General features: G+C 39.0%; 1 protein-coding gene across 2 annotated transcripts in view; it reads left to right on the top strand.

Moving 5' to 3' along the window:
* The first annotated feature begins 2,384 nt into the window (after nucleotides 1-2,384).
* The window catches only part of Mysm1 (Myb like, SWIRM and MPN domains 1), a 40,340-nt gene continuing 23,836 nt past the window's right edge, over nucleotides 2,385-18,888 (top strand). For both annotated transcript variants that reach the window (XM_021663161.2, XM_021663160.2), the window contains exons 1-7: nucleotides 2,385-2,493; nucleotides 7,290-7,365; nucleotides 8,858-8,928; nucleotides 10,734-10,811; nucleotides 12,428-12,506; nucleotides 14,598-14,696; nucleotides 16,677-17,428. In XM_021663161.2, coding sequence (XP_021518836.1) covers nucleotides 2,429-2,493; nucleotides 7,290-7,365; nucleotides 8,858-8,928; nucleotides 10,734-10,811; nucleotides 12,428-12,506; nucleotides 14,598-14,696; nucleotides 16,677-17,428 — 1,220 coding nt within the window. In that variant the 5' untranslated portion in view covers nucleotides 2,385-2,428. The remainder of the gene's footprint in view (nucleotides 2,494-7,289; nucleotides 7,366-8,857; nucleotides 8,929-10,733; nucleotides 10,812-12,427; nucleotides 12,507-14,597; nucleotides 14,697-16,676; nucleotides 17,429-18,888) is intronic.

Raw genomic sequence — 18,888 nt, 5'->3', positions numbered from 1 at the left:
AAAAGGACATTGGCAAACATTCCTCACAACATATTGAAAACAGCATTTTTAGTGGCTACCTTATGTAAATTCAGGGAATTGGAAGGGGAAAAAAAATAAAATGCAGTTTCATTTCCTGGAAAAACTCAACCCGTATCTAATGCTTGCCAAGTATAGTCCATAAGTCTATATCTGCATTCATCCATCTTGTCATATCTGTATAGATAAAGTGAGCTTCCTCTCTGCTCATGAGCTATTATGTTTTTAAGATGGAAATTCTCTTAAATCCCTGGCAATCATTTAACTGACAGTTCCACTCATAAGGAAATAATAATATTAGAGCAGTCGTATGGCACTTTCTGCTTTTTAAGCACTTTAGAATCCTAACTAATTAGCATAAACACTGACATGCCAGAATTTATGGGTTAAAATTGCAATTATACTTTGTTTTTCAACACAAACACAGTGATCTTTTTTCATTCACTGGGAGTAGAGAGAAACAATACATGAATAAGCCGTCTGCTTAATGGTGTCCAAAGTACTGTGGATGAAAAAATGAGATGGGGACTTTACTAGCTAGACACTCCTCTAGCATCCACAAAGGCTGGCGCCTCTGATAATGTTATTTTGAATCAACAAAGGATTCAGGGCATTGGTGCTTACACACAAAGGTGTGCAAACTCATGCCAAGATTCCATTCCTCGAAATATACTTTATTCCTTTGTAGATTTAAATGTCTCAATTTAGAAAATCATTCATTTGTTATTTAATTTTAAACTGAATGAGAAAACATCAATTTACATAGTGCTGCAAAATTCTCCTCTTTCCACTGTAATATGAACATATAACACAGCAAGCGGATTTGGGAAGGCTTTGGCCGGAACTTGTTGGCCTCAGAACAGTATTTTCAGAATATTTCTTTCCCCATCCCCAAATGGAGGCAGAGTGTTAGTCAGGTTTCTCTAAATGAATAAAGCTGATAAAATGACTTTGTGTGTGTGTGTGTGTGTTAGAGTACCTTCAGGCTGTGGTCTGGGTAGTCCAACCATGGCTGTCTCCTGATGGAAAGCCCCCAAATCTGGCAATTTCTCATCCCATGAGACTGGATGTCTCAGCAGTCCCAACCTGGTGGGGGATTTCTAGGGAGCTGTTGGTTTTCAGTCTATGCTAGAATCCTGAAGAACTAGGTCTTAGTACGAGTGAAAGAATGCCTTGGCATTAGCATAGATGAACTTGCCAGTGAGAGTGAGGCCGACAAGCGAAAGCTTTCTTCCTCCATGTCCTTTTACCTGGGTTGCCACCAGCAGATGTGGCCAGATTTACAGAAGGTCTTCCCACCTCAGGTGTTCTAGTCAAGAAAATCCCTCACAGGCATGACCAACTGCTGAGGTTTTAGTTGACCCCAGATGTGGTCAAGTTGATAACTTTCTTCTTAGACTTTATACATTGTTGTGCTTTATGAATCTTATGCTTCATTAGTTGTCAACATCATACCACAACCACCGAAATTACCACCACCACCATCACCATCATCATCATCACCATCACTATTTCTTCTATTATTAGCTCAGGATGGCCTTGATACTCCTGCCTTCACATCTAAAACATGGATTTGACAGGCATGTACCACCACCCTGGCCTAGTTTTTTTAATAGTCAATATCCTTACGTTTAAACACTAAGAAAAAGTTTTGCGTATGGGAATAGAAAGTACACCGTGCTGAATGCTGGCAACGACTACTAGACAGGCTTTGACTTCAGGAAGTGATAGTCCAATAGGGGAGAACACAGTGAGCCGAGGATTCTACAGATTCTATGAGCTACAGATTCTAAGGCAGAAATGCATAGAGGCTGTAACTAATTTCTTGGAAAACCATAACATTCTTAGCTCCACAGATTTCCAGCAATGATTTATATACGGTGACCAGGTTAAAAGACCGGTCTCTCATTATGCTTTATGCTTGAACAATTCACAACAACTTTCTCAGCTTTTTTTTTTTTTTTTTTTTTAATCCATGGCATAAAATCCATGCAACCTGCACCTATTCCACTGGGTCATTCTAAGAATTCACTTAGAATTAACTGGTGTCTGTGTGTGTGCGGGGGTGTGGGGTGGGGTGGGGGGGGAGGTGGAGAGGTTGTACGAGGGGTGAGTAGATTGTTTCTATGTGTAGGTGAAACGGACAAAACCGTAGACAATGGCTGCCACATGCACAGTTCACAAAGCAGGGTCTCCCGTCCGAGTGGAAAGATACCTGCTGTGAGTAAACCTCTGTAACAAGCGGGAGAATCGGGAGAATCCAGATGCACCACCCTGTCCTGGGGGAAGAAGCTTTCACTACAACGACCCTGGGACTCCAGCACCCTTCCCGGAAGCTCCGCCTTCGGGCCCGCCGCCGCCCCGCCCCGTCTCGCGGGATCTCGCGAGGAAGGGTGGGTCAAGAGCAGTCATGGAGGCGGAGGAGGCGGATGTGGATGTGGAAGGAGATGCGGTGGCGGCGGCGGCACAGTCCGGGTGAGGAGCGGAGCCGGGTCCTGCGGGCCGGGCGGTGCTGGGCGAGGGCCGTGGGATGTGGTCGGCCGAGGGTCCGCGTGGACGGCGTCGAGACCCGGCTGCACCTGGCCGGAAGTCGGCCGGGTCCGCGGTCGGGACGCGGACGGAGTGCCCGGGGTAGGACTGTCTGTCTCCGCTTCCCGGGATGCAGGGGACGTGTTCCAACGCGGATTCCTTCCTGCATTCTGTCTCAGGATCCTCACAGAAACTTGCACACTGGCGGCTAGTCCACAGGACCTCACTCCCTAGTCGCTTGGTCCTGCGCGTGCCAGCGACCTTGGTCGAGTTGTTGGGAGTCCCTCTACGCGGGGCAAGTTGTAAAAACTTGCGCGAAGCCGGCTTAACTTAACGGGGCCAGATTTTAGAACTGGGCAGTTCAGGTTTTCCTTCTGCATTTGCTCTTCCTGTTTACTGTCATTGTGTCCGTGGTCATTTGAACCTCTGTTGGCTTGTTTGGAAACCAAGAATCACGTGTCGACCTTACTCTTCTGAGCATCGAATGAAATAATTATAAAAGATGCTTTAGTATATGTAAAATAAAATGCTCGGCACGTGTGTTTTTTACTGTGTTAGGGATAACATAGTGAAGACTCATTAAGGGTTGTGGTTAAACAGTAATCCCTGCAAGACAGGCCATGTGGTTTTAAACGGAACCTGCTTTGACAGCTTGCCTAAAGAGGAAGAAATCGCTTTCTGTTTTTTAAGTAATGGAGCCCAGTATGGGACTTCAGGTAAAAGCCAGAAGACCTGCTTTGAAAATTCAGTTACATTACTTGTAACTTGTCAGCAACTTCGTTAGAACACTGTTGAACTATATGCCGTTACTAATATTGGACCATTTATGGCCTGTTTTTGTCATATAATTCATTTGACAGGAGAGCTGCTCGATTGTAGAGTACCATTCCTTCTCAAGGAGGCACCAGAATAAGGAGCATTTTCAGATGTCCAATAAACTCTTCGTATATGATAAAAGTGTGAGGAGTAGTTTATATACTCCTTTTCTCTAAAGTTCTTAGGCAGAGAAGTTCAAAAGCTGTGCGGATAGCCTGACATAACAATAATTCTTTGCATTGGTGTAATTTTTCAGTCTTCAACAAGTGCTTGTGAGTTTGTGATTTAACTTTGCAAGTCAGTGAGCTAAGTGGGTAAGGGCAGTTTGGAGTCCATAAAGGAATGAATTCACCTTGAGTTCAGCCAGCATTACCTGAACGCACCGGCTCTATGCCCCTTTCATAGGTTTCATAGGTTTATCTTGACTGTTCTGGTTGGATTTAGTGTACTCCCCCTCCCCCCTTTGTGTGTGTGCGTGCCATTTTCTTGACACTTGGGCCTGCTGGTGGCATTTGTAATGTTAACCTCATGTGTTATGTCCCAAAGCAGGCACAAATGACTAACGGAGATGCCATTAATAATCAAAGCTGACCTGGCCTCCAGGTTCTCACAGCATCCCTCAGCCCCTACTAGTTCCAGGGTATGACTGACATATCCTGTATGTATCCTCCCTGAAACTTCTCCAAGGCTGGGCTGTCCAGCCATTTTGGTTACCTGGCCCTTTTGGTCTACCCTTTACTCTCTTGGGCAGTCTCTTGACCCAGACTGCCCATCTTGGTCCGCAGCTTCTCTTCCCTTTCCTCTTCCCACTCTTCTCACGGCCCAGCTCAGGATCGTGTTCACTCTGGACTCTCCCAGATGTTCCTGCCTCTGGCTGTGCGCTCCCTCTTATCTACAGTAAACCTCCTCCTGCACCATTCCTAGGAGCAGTCAGGTCCTTTTATTTCTTTTTGTTGTTGTTGTTGTTTTTCATGCATCACGCAGGCAGGATTATGAAGGTTCCACTGCTTAAGGAGCATCGTTGACATTACCTGTGGAATAGTGCCCTGGAGTTCTGGAGTCAGAGTCAACTTGAATTTAGTGTGGTTGGTACCCTTTGAGGTATGGTGACAGAGGACAATAGCATTTAAGGAGCTCTTGGTGATTAATTTGGAACATACCTAGCTTTCTGAAAGCTAGGTAGCAAAACAAAACACTGTTTTGGTTTTCCTTCAACTATAATTTCTTCTCATCTTTCTTTTCTGAATGCTTTAAACCCCTTTAATGTTGATATTTTGCCATAAGACTGTGCTCACTGGCCATCATTAGTGATAGCGCCAAGCCTGGCATCTCTCATGACTTAATTTTTGCTAAGTTGCTGTTTTGCTGTCCTGCCATTCTGATGTATAAAGGTTTCTCAAATTCAACCTAATACTTGTTCTTATTTCCCTAATCTTTCACTGACCCATGTCTCTCTGAGCTTCAGATCAAGACTCTAAAGACCTGTCTCTCAGCTGTCCCTAGTTCCGTACATGGCAGCAGCATCCATCTAGTCTCAAGGAATAGACCTGAACTCCCTCCCTTTTCCTTTTCCATCTTTCTACTCCCCCAAATGCTAAGTTATTGAAGGTAAGAGCCTATAAGTACCCTCTCATGGGACACTCTTGCTCATACTGCTTTTTCTGTAGATACAGGTTATTGCTATGTTTCTCAGGTATTTTTGTAAGTATTTCCTATACTATTCTTCTCCTTGGTTTCCTTTCCCCACTAAAGTTAAGTCTTGGTTACATCCAAATCTGATTATGTTATTACCTTAAGTTTTCAATTGGTTTTGAGGTAAAATGTTTGTTTTTTTATTGTTTATTTTTGTTTTTGTTGATTGATTTGGTTTGTGGTTTGATTTTTTGAGATAGGGTTTCTCTGTATAACAGAGCCCTAGCTATTCTGGACTTTGTAGATGAGGCTGTCCTCTAACTCAAAGAGGTCCACCTGCCTTTGCCTCCCGAGTGCTAGAATTAAATGTTATGCACCACCTCTCCTGGCACTGTTTTGTTTTGTTTTGAAACAGGATCTCGTAGCTCAGGCTGGCCTGGAAGTTTTTATGATTTCAACTCCTGGTCCTCCTGTCTCTGCCTCCTAAGTTCTGTCATTGCAATTAAGTACCACCATACCTGGGTAGTTTTGTGATAAAGTCTTCATTCCTTAACTACTACAGATCTCTGGTCCATTAGCCACCTGCCTTGTTTACTCATTCATTCTGCTGTTTATTACATTCTTCATGTCATCCCCACCATGTACATAGCGCTTGTGAAAATAAAGTCCTTGCTGTCGTAAAACTCTTCTTTTGGGTGGAACAGACAGTAAACCTTATGTATGTGTTCGACAGAGGGAAATAGACTAGGGTGAAGAAAGATGATCAGCTGGTTGGCCAGCTTTTTCTCCTGCACTGTGAAAGCTCTTACGGTGTGAAACTATGGGCTCTTAGAGCAGAGAGTAGAAACAGTGAAAGAAAGGGGCCAGACTGAATTGGTTTGTGAAGAAAAAGGGGCAAACTCAGATTTGTGGCTTGGACTACTGGGGAGATTGAGGTTACAGGGATAAGAGCGGAAACAGTGGAAGCATGGCAGGTTTGAGAGGAAAGGTTATTTTCAGCTTAACCATATAACTTATGATACTTACAAAGATTCAGGTATGTGTTCCAATGAATATGTCAGAGAGTGAAGGTTGCTAATCCTCACTGTGGTGTACTACATGAAAATATTTCTGCAGTGAACTTGAAATGATAGCACTCCCACCTCTTGCACTCTAGGCCGGTCTAGCTGTTTGCACAAAGGTTTGCTTCTGCTGATACAGGTTTTAGAAATCTTTATTTAACCTCTTCAGAATCATAGTTGGCATGGTTAGTTTAAGGCTTATTTGTGTCAGCAATTGAGAGAATTTGCTTTCATTTCCTGCAGATTAAGTTTATCACTAAGTATGGTCAGAAAAAAGGTCAGTAATTTCACTAGGAAACATTTTAACTTGAAACATACAGAAGACAAATATTAAATCCGATTATATCATCGCTTGAGACCCCTTGAAACCTCATTGTTCAGTCTTCCTGCAAGTGAGACAAATGTTGCACTTATTTCAATGAAAGAAATGACAGAATTAATAAACTGATCTCATAGATACAAAAATTCCCCAAATCACCCTAATAACGGGAACAGGGACTGTTTCTGACATGAACTCAATGGCGGGCTCTTTGACCTCCTCCCCTGCCCCCCCAGGGAGGAGCAGTCCTGCTAGGTCACAGAGGAGGACTTTGCAGCCAGTCCTGAAGATACCTGAAAAACCAGTATCAGATGAAAGGGGAGGAGGTCCTCCCCAATCAGTGGACTTGGAAAGGGGCAGGGAGGAGATGAGGGTGGGAGAGTGGGATTGGGAGGGAAAGAGGGAGCGGGATACAGCAGGGATACAAAGTTAACAAACTGTAAGTAATATTAAAAAAATAAAGATAAAAAAGTTAATAAAATTTAATAAATAATAAATATTTAAAAAAACAAAAAAATTTCCCCAAATCAAATTATTTTAAAATTAAGTTGTTACTAAATCCCTTTAGTACTTCTTATTTTAGTTCTTACCTCTACTTTTGTTTGTTTTGTCTTCATTTTGGGGGTGGTAGGTTTGTGGCTTTGAAATTTTTAAGAGATTTAAAGTGTTTGTGTGTGTGTGTGTATACTCACTCGCCAGAAATTCAGGTGGTAGCTCTTGGTCTCAGCATGTTGTGGCTGTTGTGTTACATCATAGTTTTCCTCACAGGCTACCAAGGCGGAGCAGGCACTGTTGTAGTATTCAGTTGTTAAGGAGAGGAGGTGCCTAGCATCACCAGCCAGCCCCTGTCCTGTGCAAGTTATAGCCAAAAATGAATGTAATATCACTCTTCTTAATTTTTGTATTTATTACAGAAATGATGAAAATACAACATTAGTTTTTCAAGATCACTATCTTGATTCAACGTGGAGAAGAGAGAATGGCTGTCTTGTAAGTATGCTAAATCAGGTGACTTTACACTGCTGCTGTTGCCCAGAGAGCCTCTTTTCCTTTTGTTAAGACTGAGGCCTAATTCTCCAAAACCACAGAGGTCTATATGGAAACACTTCCTTTAAAAATAGAGGCACTGTTTTTTCGTCTATGAAAAAAATGATCTCTTGTGGAACAAATTTAGATCCAGCTTGATTTAGGTAAGATCTTTACCACTTCTCACATTTGTCAACTTTGATTTCTTCAAATGAAAGATGGGCATAAATCACAGAGTTTGCATGTTCACTTAGCAGTAACTGCATATTCACCATGCCAGACAGTAGGATAGGTTAAAGTACTACAAGTGTCATCAAGACAGTTGTGACTCTGCTCTCATAGAATTGACAGACAAAACAGGAGTCAGGCAATAAACAAACACACAAACCAATTGTAGCTTGTGAAAGAAATAAGCAGTGTTGACTGAGGTTACTAAGTCGGGGGAATATTTGAGGAAAAGTTGATAACACTGAGGAGGTGACATTTAAGTTGAAATGTAGCAGGGAAAGTGAATCGATGAATGAATTACGAAAGCTAACATGCTAGGCAGAAGGAAGAGTGGGTGCAGAAGCCCTGGCTTATGTTGGTAGTTTTAATTTTGTAAGTGAACCAAGACATTGAAACATTTCTGTAGCCTTCGGTACAGACTAGGAGGTTCATTTTTGTCAAATATGCTTTGGATGCTGTGGTAAAGAAAGGACTGGAGGGAAGCCGGAGTAGAAACAGAGGGACTAGTTAGGAACCATTTGCAATTAATCCTTGCTTGGTTTTAGAGAATGGCTTTGTTCCGGAAGAGGTATAAGTGGACAAATTTGAATTATAATTTTGAAGGTAGACCAGTTTTTGCATATGGGGAGGAAAAAGGAAAGCATCCACATTATTCCTGGCTGTACAGTACCCTTTGTAAAGTTGAAAAGGCTGGTGGAGCCAGGTGATACTGCATTCTGTTTTGCATATGTTCTATTTGAGAAGCCAATTAGATATTCAAAGGGAGGCCTTTTGTGGCTAGTGGCTGTAGCAGTGTGGAGCTTAAAGAAGAGGTAGGAGTTGAAATATTTGTGACTTTGAGAATTGAAATGAATATGATTATTTACTCAGAGTGTGGCTTAAGAAAAACTGAACTGAGTTTTGGAAACTGGTTTCAACCTAGGAATTTTTTTGTGCATGGTAGCCATTAGTACTGCTTACAAGTAAGGGGCATGATCATAGGACTCCAGCAGGCTTTGGAGTGAGGTTTCTTCTCTTCCACTTAAAATGCTACTAGTGCTACCAATACCTCTGTGAACTCTTTATGCCTGTCTCAGTGTGACTATGAAAATCAAATGTGGCTGTATGCTCATGTAGTGAGTTGTAGCTGTCATTGCTTATATCATACTTTGCACTCAACTAATAAGATAGCTTTTTGAGTAATGAAATATATAGAGTTATATGCCATCCTTGTTTTGTTTTTAAACAGCCTTGGACTCTGGATAGTACCATCAGTGACGAGAACAGAGCTGTCATTGAGAAAATGCTGTTGGAAGAAGAGTATCCTTCACTGATTATGAGGACAGTAAAAGTTTCATGGCTAACAAATGGATCTGTGCAGACATTACAGAAGAGGCCACTGTAATTGTTAGATGACTATAGTTTGACCATGTTCTGCCCAGTTCATGAACCCCAAAAGACCAGGAACAAATAGATTCTGCTGTAAATATATGAGGTTCTTTTTATTGTAAATTACAAGCTGCAGTTTGGGCCCCCCTCCCCCCCACCATGCTCAGGTTAGTTGGGTGATTTAAAGATTCTGGTCCCTCCCAACATGCCCAAGGCTGGAGCTATTCCTGCCTGGCAAGCATCTATTGGTCAAAATGCTATATTTTGAATTGACTGGCTATAGGAAGGTCCCCAGACCATTAATCATCTGGTGTCCCTCCCTAGGGGGATGGGCCAGTTTCCTAGCAACTGTATCTCTAGTGGGTGGGGAAAGAATGCAGTAAGGCAGTTCTTCCCCTCAGGGCATTCCTGGACTTCTCCACCCAGCTAGTTCAGGCCTTAAATAGTAATAATAGCTGATTTTTAATCTTTTGGTCTTTCAACCACAGATTTGGATTGTGTAATTTCATGTCACTTTCTATGCAGAAAGTAGCATGTTTTACTGCTAAATCTGAGACTGATGCTATGTTTTTGAGTTTTTGTTGTCAGCCAAGACAATGCATGCTGAGTGTACATATTGCATAGAAATGGTAGAATATTTAGGTTAGAACCTTAATTCCAAACTACTTATATGTATAAAGCTGAAACATGGAAAATTTCATATACTGTACTGACAGATGTTATATGAGAGGAGTGTTAAATGAAAAACAAGACTGATGACCTTTCCTCTAGTTATAGATCATTTTCATGGCCCATCAGCTGACTCAAGCTGATCCTGCTTATGCGTATCCTGCTCTGCTTCAGTTCAACTACGTTGAGACTCAGACTTTTTATATGTCAAATGAGAGGATTAAACTGAAATTTCTGATTTTTCTGGCCTTTAAAGATTACTAATGAATAGTGGCTTATTTTTAACTCTTCCATATTCATTTTATGGATGTCTGCCACTATTATTGCTGCTGTTGTTGTTGTAGTTATTCATACTAAGTCTCTGGAATCCATGGTGCATTTTGTTTCAGTTAATTCTAGTTGTGTGACTAGTGGCCACCATATTGAACAGTGCAGTTCGAGGTTATTGACCGCTCAAGTAGTCTCTGTTCACTTCCAGATGGAGAAACAAGTAGAGGAAGAGTTACCCATAAGCGTTTAGAGGATGGGAGACCCTTTATATATATATATAGCCTAATGTGCGACATGTAGTTGGTATTTGTTAAATGAAGAATGGTTCAGACTTAAGGAACAGTTTTGTAGCAGGCTAGTTCCAGTGACACCCAAGGGGGAGGGTTTTTTTTTGGCAAATTTGATGTTATTTCTAAGTGTGTAAAAGAATCATGATTTCTGTGATCTTTAAAAATACAGAAACAGTGGTTCCCAAATTACCCTACACAACAAATTCATCTATTTTACTGTTCATATTTTAGGAAAGAAAGACATTGCGGCTACAGTTTCTTAGCCTCTTACAGGGAAGAGATGGGCAACCAGCTTTGCTGTGGTGCACACTGTGCAGCCATTGTGTTGTATGTTTTGATCAACCCTGCAGGTACCACGTAAGGAATGGACTTACTGTCCTGGGCAAGCTTTGAATGGATTAGGTTTTGATTACGTTTGAATGTCTTTCGCCAGTCTCCCAACTTGATGTCATATAGGAATCATATGAACACTCTAATTTTGTTTAAGGTTCCTTAATAATTACATAGGTATTATTTGTCTAATAAATCACTTCCTGGAAAATTCTGGGTTAATCAAAAGGAAGATGATAAAAAATACACCAACAGGTAAAATCAATTTATAGTATTCAACTATTAAAAGTTGAATTGCAATTTTAGAAACTTCTTGAAAAGCATCTTTGTTTTTTCATGTGCAGCCTACAGAAAACAGCAAAAATCATCTATGTACATACTTGATATTTTAAAACCTTTTTAAAAAGTAAAAATTATTTTTTATTTTAGCTATGTGTGTTTACTGTGTGTCTGTGTGGTGTGGGCATGTGGAGGTGCCTATGGAGACCAGAGGTGTCGAATCCACTGGAGTTACAGGCAGTTGTTGCAGCCTGATATGAATGCTGGAAACTTTGAATACTCTTAACTACTGAGCCCTCTCTCCAGCCCCTTTAAAACTTTTCTTAGATCAATTGAAAATTGCAGGAAACTTCCTAAAAATTAGGTATGGTCAGTTAAAAAGTCCTCTTGATTCAAAAGACAGGCTATTTTCTAAAGATGGTTTTGGCACAGATGTTCAAGTACATAATCTCATGCATCATTTATTTGCCAGATTTTTTAAAAATATCTTTTCTATTGGCAGTTCATCATATTGTAAAGAAAGGTAGTTTGCTAAAGATTTATGGAGAAATCTTTAGAAGCTATTGTGTAATATATTATGAATTGATTTGATTTGTATTCTGTCTGATAATTTTTAATTTATTATGTACAGTTTTATTTGGATATGTGACTTCTAGATATTACCTAGGCCAGGGATGCCTGTAATCCCAGTAGACGGAAAACAGAATCAGGATGTCCACAAGTTTCATGGCTCTACATAGTGAATTCCAGGCCAACTTGAGCTACATAGCCAACATCCTGTCTTTAAAAATTCTAGAAAAATTAAAGGTTTTACGAAAAGCCTTTCTTTTAGTTGGGGAAAAATGACCAGCATTTATAAATGCAGCCTTGAGTGCTGAGCATATACTCTGGCTTTTGTGTTTTGTAAATAAACAACAGTGAAGGTGGAAGATGGGATGGCTTGATGAAGTTGGAGAACTTCCTTAGTATGCTTTAATTTCTTGTGATACATATTCTAAAAGCAGTAAATGAGATGCTATAGTTTTGTGATTTAAATTCTTAGGTTTTGGGAATTTGTTAATGCCTGTTGTTTTCAGCCTGAGGAGACCTGCTTGTTATCAGACTGACTTTTTTTGATGTCCTTGAGTGTTGTCTTCACTCCAACCCCAGGATTATATTGTTTGGGCTCCTCTCATTCTGGTAGAGATAAGGAACTAGGTAAACCGTGCTGCCTAGGGACTACCTGCAGCCTCTGCCTCCTTTCTCTCCTTCTTGTAACAGTCTACAAGTTTTGGTTTTAGCCCATGACTGGCTATAACAGCCATTCTCAACCCATTGGTTGTGACCCCTTTGGAGAGTCAAACAACCTTTCGCAGGGGTAGCCAAAGACCATCAGGAAAACATAGATATTTACATTATGATTCATAATAGTAGCAAAATTACAGAATGAAGCAGCAATGAAATAATTTTATGGTTGAGGCTCAACTGCAACGTGAGGAAGGGTCACAGCATTAGGAAGGTTAAGAACTAATGGTCTATAACATTTAGCTGCATAAATGTAGAATGTTCCATTTCAGATTTTTTTTTTTTTTTTAATTCCTCTTTTCCTTCAGGGTACATTCTCCTACAAAACCATCCAGTTATTCAGTAAAGTGGACAATAGAAGAGAAGGAACTGTTTGAGCAAGGACTGGTAAATAGAGAAATTTTTAACTTACGGTAAAATTATTCTAGAAGCAAGTAAGAAAAACTTTGTATATTTGCAATAGGAGATCAGCTGAATTCTTTTATCATTCAGTTATTTGATATTGTGTATAAATCCACGTTTTTCAGCACATATCTTTGAAGACCAGAAACATTTTTTGTATGAGTGTTTTACTGAAATCTCTTTGAAAGTACAGAAGTTATAAAGTATAAAAAAGTATGTGTGTGCTTCAAGTCCTGAAAATACTTCATAACATGGAGAAATGTTTAATAAAATAACTATTAACTTTTAAACTATTAAGAATAGGTTGTATATTTTCTTTTAGGGTGCATGTAACTCAGAATTATACTAAATAGGTTTTTGAGGTTGTATATTTTATAAGAAGTGTAGATTTTTATGTAAGTTTTTTAATAAAATTCAATTATATATAAATTATGAGAAGTAAAATGTTTGTATTGTTTTAGTCTGTAGTATGACAGCTATGTATTCTGGTGTAACCTCTGTGGAGGTTTTTTTTAAAAACTTCCGAGTTTCTTTTTCTATGCTGATGATAGTTACGCTGTTTTTTATTCTGTTGTATGACAGTCTAATCAACAGTAATTTATTTAGTTTGGATAGCTTTGAGGTTTGCCCTTGTCAGAAACTAAGCATGTGTTCATATTTTCAAGTGGTTTCTGAACATTGGCGTTGGTTATGGGGACCACATTTGTATGTTAGAACTCACACTTATTGGGTAATAAGTCTCACTCATTTCTGAGGTAATCAGCTATCTCTTCTTTGTATATGCTACTAAGGATCTTTTGTCCAAGAAGAAAATGAGAATTTATTTATATAGATACATAAAAATCTGTGTGCAGTAAGCTTTTTTAAACAGAATGTTTCCTACAGAAGAAAACGCTTTGATTTACAGGGCAATTGGTGGTTGTGTTGCCCACTTCCACCCGCTGATATAGTTTCTTACGGCCATATGGGATTCTTTCGGGCTTGGAAGGAGGTTGAGGAGGACTAACAGTGAAGGAATATTTCTTTCCTTCTGTTCCTTTAGCAGGAGGCTAGATCTTTACTGCACTGTGAAACTAGTGGATATTTTCTGCATTCCTCTTGTTAGTGTCACTTTTCATAATCTTAGTTTTCAAGTCCCTGTAATCTCAAAGGATCTCATTTTAGCCAGGCCCCTGCTGTCTCTAAATGTGTTTCATGGTACCAAGTCATTGGCCTGTACTCCACAGTAGTTTATTAACACCAGCTAAGTGTTACTCCTTAATAATTTATAATAGTTTTTTCAGAAGTACTTTCAGTTTTAACAAAGCACTCATGAGAATAACAGAAATAAGTATATAAATGAAGTCTTGTCATTTGGATCAGATCTTTAAAGATATTTCACAGCCACAAGCATGGCTACTTGGTCTGTAGATCTGAGACTGGGGAAATTTTTTCAACCGTATTTGGTTGTTTTTGTTTTGCCTTTTTCTTGATTTTAAGAATTGTAAAATGAGGAGGGTGTTGTTGTCTGCTATGGGAAATGCCTTGTGTTGGTGAAGGTTTATGTACTAAATAAGGTTAGAGTTGGTGTCTAAATGTCCATTGTATATCTAGAGCTGTGTCTTTCTTTTTTCTACTTGAAATCTTCATGGGACTGCCTAGGGTATGGCACGCCGTCGGCCCCAGAAGGGAGGCATTGGTTCTGAGTCTATGTCACCTTTGATTGAATCTAAAAGTTATTGCACTATATACCTGGTGTAGAATGTTTTCTATAGGACACCTAAGAGTTATTGTGGAATATAAACTCTGAATTTAAAAGTTGCAATTAGTGCGGAATAAAAAGTTGAGAATGTAACCTACTTCTGCTTGGGGCTGTTATAAGTCATTTTGTTTAGGTTTCAGAACTGTAGAGTCAAATGTGGACTTCGATTTTTTTTTTTTTTTTTTTTTTTAGGAGCATAGTCTAATCAGGCTTCATTTTTGTGCTTTAGAAAGTAAAGATAAATTTTCTTTTAGTTTTTTCCTTTAATGTGTTAGCTGCTTGAACTATTACTAAATAAGATATGCAAAGCAGATTTGTTTCCTTTTTGATAACAGGCTAAATTTGGCAGAAGGTGGACCAAAATCGCAACACTAGTTCAAAGTCGCACAGTTTTACAAGTGAAGAGTTATGCCAGACAGTACTTTAAAAATAAGGTAAGCAGAGTACAAATACCCTAAATAATAATGAAATTTAGGGTAAAGTCAGTAAGCACAAATACTCAATGCAGACTAAGTATAGTCTGGATTATTTTATTTTCTCTGTTGTTGCTGCTGCTGCTGCTGCTGAGATGAGACAGGATCTTACTCTATAACCCTGTTTCCACTAGAGCAATATGACAATCCTGAATGCTGAGACTATGGGCATACACCATCACCTCCAGCTAAGTAATCATATTGCTAAGAGTTTCTATAGCTAAAGTAGTTTATACCCATAACATGCAAGTGTTTTGAATCCTTAAAAAATGAACTGTGTTTGTTTTATGTGTGTGTGACCATGCATTTGTGCCGAGGCAGGAGTGTGGAGGTCAGCGACAACTGTGGGAGCAAGTTCACTTCTTTTACCATGTGTGGACTAGAGATTGAACTCGTTGTCAGGCTTGCCTCATCCACTGAACCTTCTGTTTGGCCCACTGTTTTGGTTTTCTTTTATTTGTTTGTTTGTTTTTTAATTTTTAAATACACTTGGCGCAGCCATGTCCAATCTGCAGCGCATAGGTGGCTAAGAGGAAGCTCAGAGCACTCCTAGCTGATGGTACGGGTTGCAGTGCTCCAGCACATCCTCACCGTTGTGAGTGTTGCTGATACACAGATGTGGAGGGTGAACATGGCAGTAGTTGTTCGTTACAGTCTAGAAAGCAAGTGGTACCCCTGAAAGGAAGTGTTATGCAGCTTTAACATTTCCTCTGGAAAATGCCCATTCTTTTATAAGTGTTTGCACTGTAGAAACTTGTGGAAATTTTAGAGTTTAGGGGATATAAATGCTAGCTAACATTGTTATGAAATCTGCTTAAGAACAAGAGAGTTTTTATTGTTACAAAGAACTCTGAAAATTTTAATAACCTTTAATTTTTAAAATAATTTGTTCTGTATTAGCTGTGTACATTTTAAAACTTAGGATATTTTATTTTTAATTTATATGTATGGTGTTTTGCCTACATATGTGTGTGTCCACCATAGTGTATGCAGTGTCCTCAGAGGCCAGAAGAAGGAGGGCATTGGATATTCTAGGTGGAGTTATAGGAGTCTGTCAGCTTCCATGTGGGTTCAGGAAACTGATCCTGTGTCCTCTGGAAAAGCATCCAGCACTTTAGTTGCTGAGCCAGTTCTCCAGACCAACACTTAGAATTTTTAACTGTTCATTTAAACTCTAGAAGCATAATTATATGAAATTCAGAAGTGTCTTAAATGAGATATTTTTCTAATGTAAATAATGTGTTATAGTAGGTATACTTTATTCAGTATAGCAAAAAAATTGGGAAAGCTAGTTGTCTCTCACCAGATGACTGGATAATGAAATAAGTAAGTGTGTTTGTGTGTATTAGGATATATAGAATATTAAGCAAGACCACATTATCTCAGAAAGATAAAAACTGTGTTCTCCCTCTTATGTGGGATCTAGTCAATTATGTATGTTTATAAGTATGTGTAGGTACAATATAACATGTAGAAAAGAACACAAGAAAAGCTAAATATTGAAAGATGAAGACAAGACTAAGTACAGGTGATGGACATGAAGGATGAAAGAGGATGCAAAGCTAATTGCTTTTAATCGAGCAAAACTGAAGCACCAGAGCTCTGTCAAGGAGTTTTCATTTTTGGTGGTAGATAAGTGCATAAAAATACATTGAATAGTGAAAGTGTGAAATCCAGTGTGAAGCCCCCACAGCTTCAGAATGGCTGTTCTAAGTTTACTGAGATGTATGGACTTTGGGTCTGGTTAATATTGGTGTGTACTGTTTATTTTACTTGGAAGGTTTTTTAAAAATAATTTTATAAGATTTTTAAAAAGCAAGTGAAGGTGTGATTGCTGGTTAACATGTACTTAGTTTAAAAATATTTTATCTAATTTTTTATGTAAGACATTTAAACTTCAAATCTTAGTATTATATGTATACTATTTTGATTTTTAATAAGGTTAAGTGGGGTGTGAAGAAAGAAACCCCAACTCAGAAGAGCGGCAGTGGTCTTCAAGTGAAAAATAAAGATGAAAGGACAAAGGAATGGTCAGCATCATGTTTAAGGGGGCGTGCTGATCCTAACTGGAATGCTGTAAAAATTGAAAAGTTATCTGATGATGAAGATGTAGACATCACAGATGAACAAGATGAGTTGACTTCTCAAACACCACAAAAGAATTCTGGCAGCCATCTTACTTACGACATTCCTAATAGTAAAAGGTATAAAACCAACCAAGGAGAATTCATATGCCTAGAAGGTTCACTAGATAAATCTTCAGGGGAATATCTTCAGAGTGAGAAGCAAAGGGAAGCAGAAGCATGTTCAAGCTCAGAAATTATATCATGTGCTGAAAAACAAAACAATAATGACAAAAACTCAATTGAATTAAATGAGAAATGCAATAAACTGGTTGAAGCATCTGATACTCAAGGTGGAAAAGGAATAACAGATGAGGCCAAGCACACACCTTCTCCAGAGTCCTGGGAGAGTCAGAAGGATTCAAGTGGAAATGAAATGCTTTTTTCTCCTTGCCCAATGGAGGAAAACCATGAGGGAGAAGAGCTTAAGCCACCAGAACAAGAAGTGGAAATAGATAGAAATGTCATTCAAGAAGAAGAAAAGCAAGCAATTCCTGAGTTTTTTGAGGGGCGTCAAACTAAAACTCCAGAACGCTATTTGAAAATTAGGAACTACATTTTGGATCAGTGGTAAGAATTACATTGTACGTGTTCTAAAAACTTGATACTCTGAAGTATGTTGATTAGACCTATGCAGAATTGAGGACTTACTAGAGGTCTAAAGAGCTTTCACATGTCCTCCAGTAGTCAAGATTTAAAGTTTCTCAGAGTGAACCTTTTAAAAACTTTGGTAAGCATGGCTATTCATTGCTATCATAATGTCTATTTCTCTGTGGTACGTGAGCCTGGGAAGAAGGGAGTGATCTTTTGGAGGGTGGGGAACAGTTTCTTGGGGTAGTATCAGGAAGCTATAACTATAGAACACTATTGTTCTGGAAAGGGGAGAATTTCCAATTTTCACATGTATTTGAGTATAAATAAGGACAATCTTACAGACAGGAGTATCACTAAACATGGCTATATATTGCTGAAACTGTTCTCTGAAATAGCTCCTCAATGTTTGCAACTTTGAATGTAGAGTGAGCACAATTATTAAACCATAGGCCACTCTCCTTATTAACCAAAATACATTGAAAGTAACTAGACTTGTTTATGGTAGCTAATTAAGCCTCCATTAAACATCTATAGTTTCTATTAATGTTTTAGAGAGCTTTCCAGTTCTTTGGGTGTGGGGATTCTGTATTATCCTGTTTTCTCTTCTGTCAAAGGTTTTCCTGTCCTGTTTCAGTCGCTTTCTGCTAGAACCTGGAAATGCTACCAAAGATTAACATGTACCTTATTAAATAATTCTCATTTCACTCAGAAAACATTAATTTACTTGGCTTTTAAAGGCAGCCATATTCTAAAAACAAAGATTGTGTGCTCTTGTTTTGCTTCCTGGTGATCTTTCACTGATGAAAGTACTAAAAAAAAAAATCTTCTACTAAGGATATCATTAGAGTAAGGAACACTTAAAGAGAAAGAACTCACATTTATGTAGTGCTTTGTGGCTTACAGAAAGCTGTCCTGTGTCATCACATCTGAGTCTTCACAACAGTCCTGTGAAATAGGCAAATGGGACCTTTGCTGTTTGAAACAGAATAGCTCAATTCTCAGAGGTTTGGGGTACCTGCCTTTGATCTTTCAGCCAGCCACTGACCCATGCAAGGTCCAGTTCACTCATTCTGTTACTCCACATTACCTAGTTGACAATTTTTAAATGCTGATTAAATTGGATCTCAGTTCACACCTGGGTTTGTTTTGGAAATAAAAGGATGGATAGCCAAAATTGAAGGCCTTCAAAACAATTTCTACCTCTGAAATGTCACAGCTTGTGCATACTTAATATTATTTTAAACAAATTTTATCTGTTATATTGAACTTTGGATTTTAAAATAGGATAAATTGCATGGGTAGTGTAAATTTTTAAAATTGCAGGATAAATTACATGGGTAGTATAAATTATATGGCACTAGTTTCCTAGAGCCTTTACTTTAGTATACAAAGCCTGTTTGGTATTCTATTTAAAAAGGAAGATTTAATAGAAAAGT

This window comes from Meriones unguiculatus, chromosome 12, assembly GCF_030254825.1.
Source record: "Meriones unguiculatus strain TT.TT164.6M chromosome 12, Bangor_MerUng_6.1, whole genome shotgun sequence".
Taxonomy (NCBI): domain Eukaryota; kingdom Metazoa; phylum Chordata; class Mammalia; order Rodentia; family Muridae; genus Meriones; species Meriones unguiculatus.
This window is presented reverse-complemented; position numbering and strand designations above follow the sequence as displayed.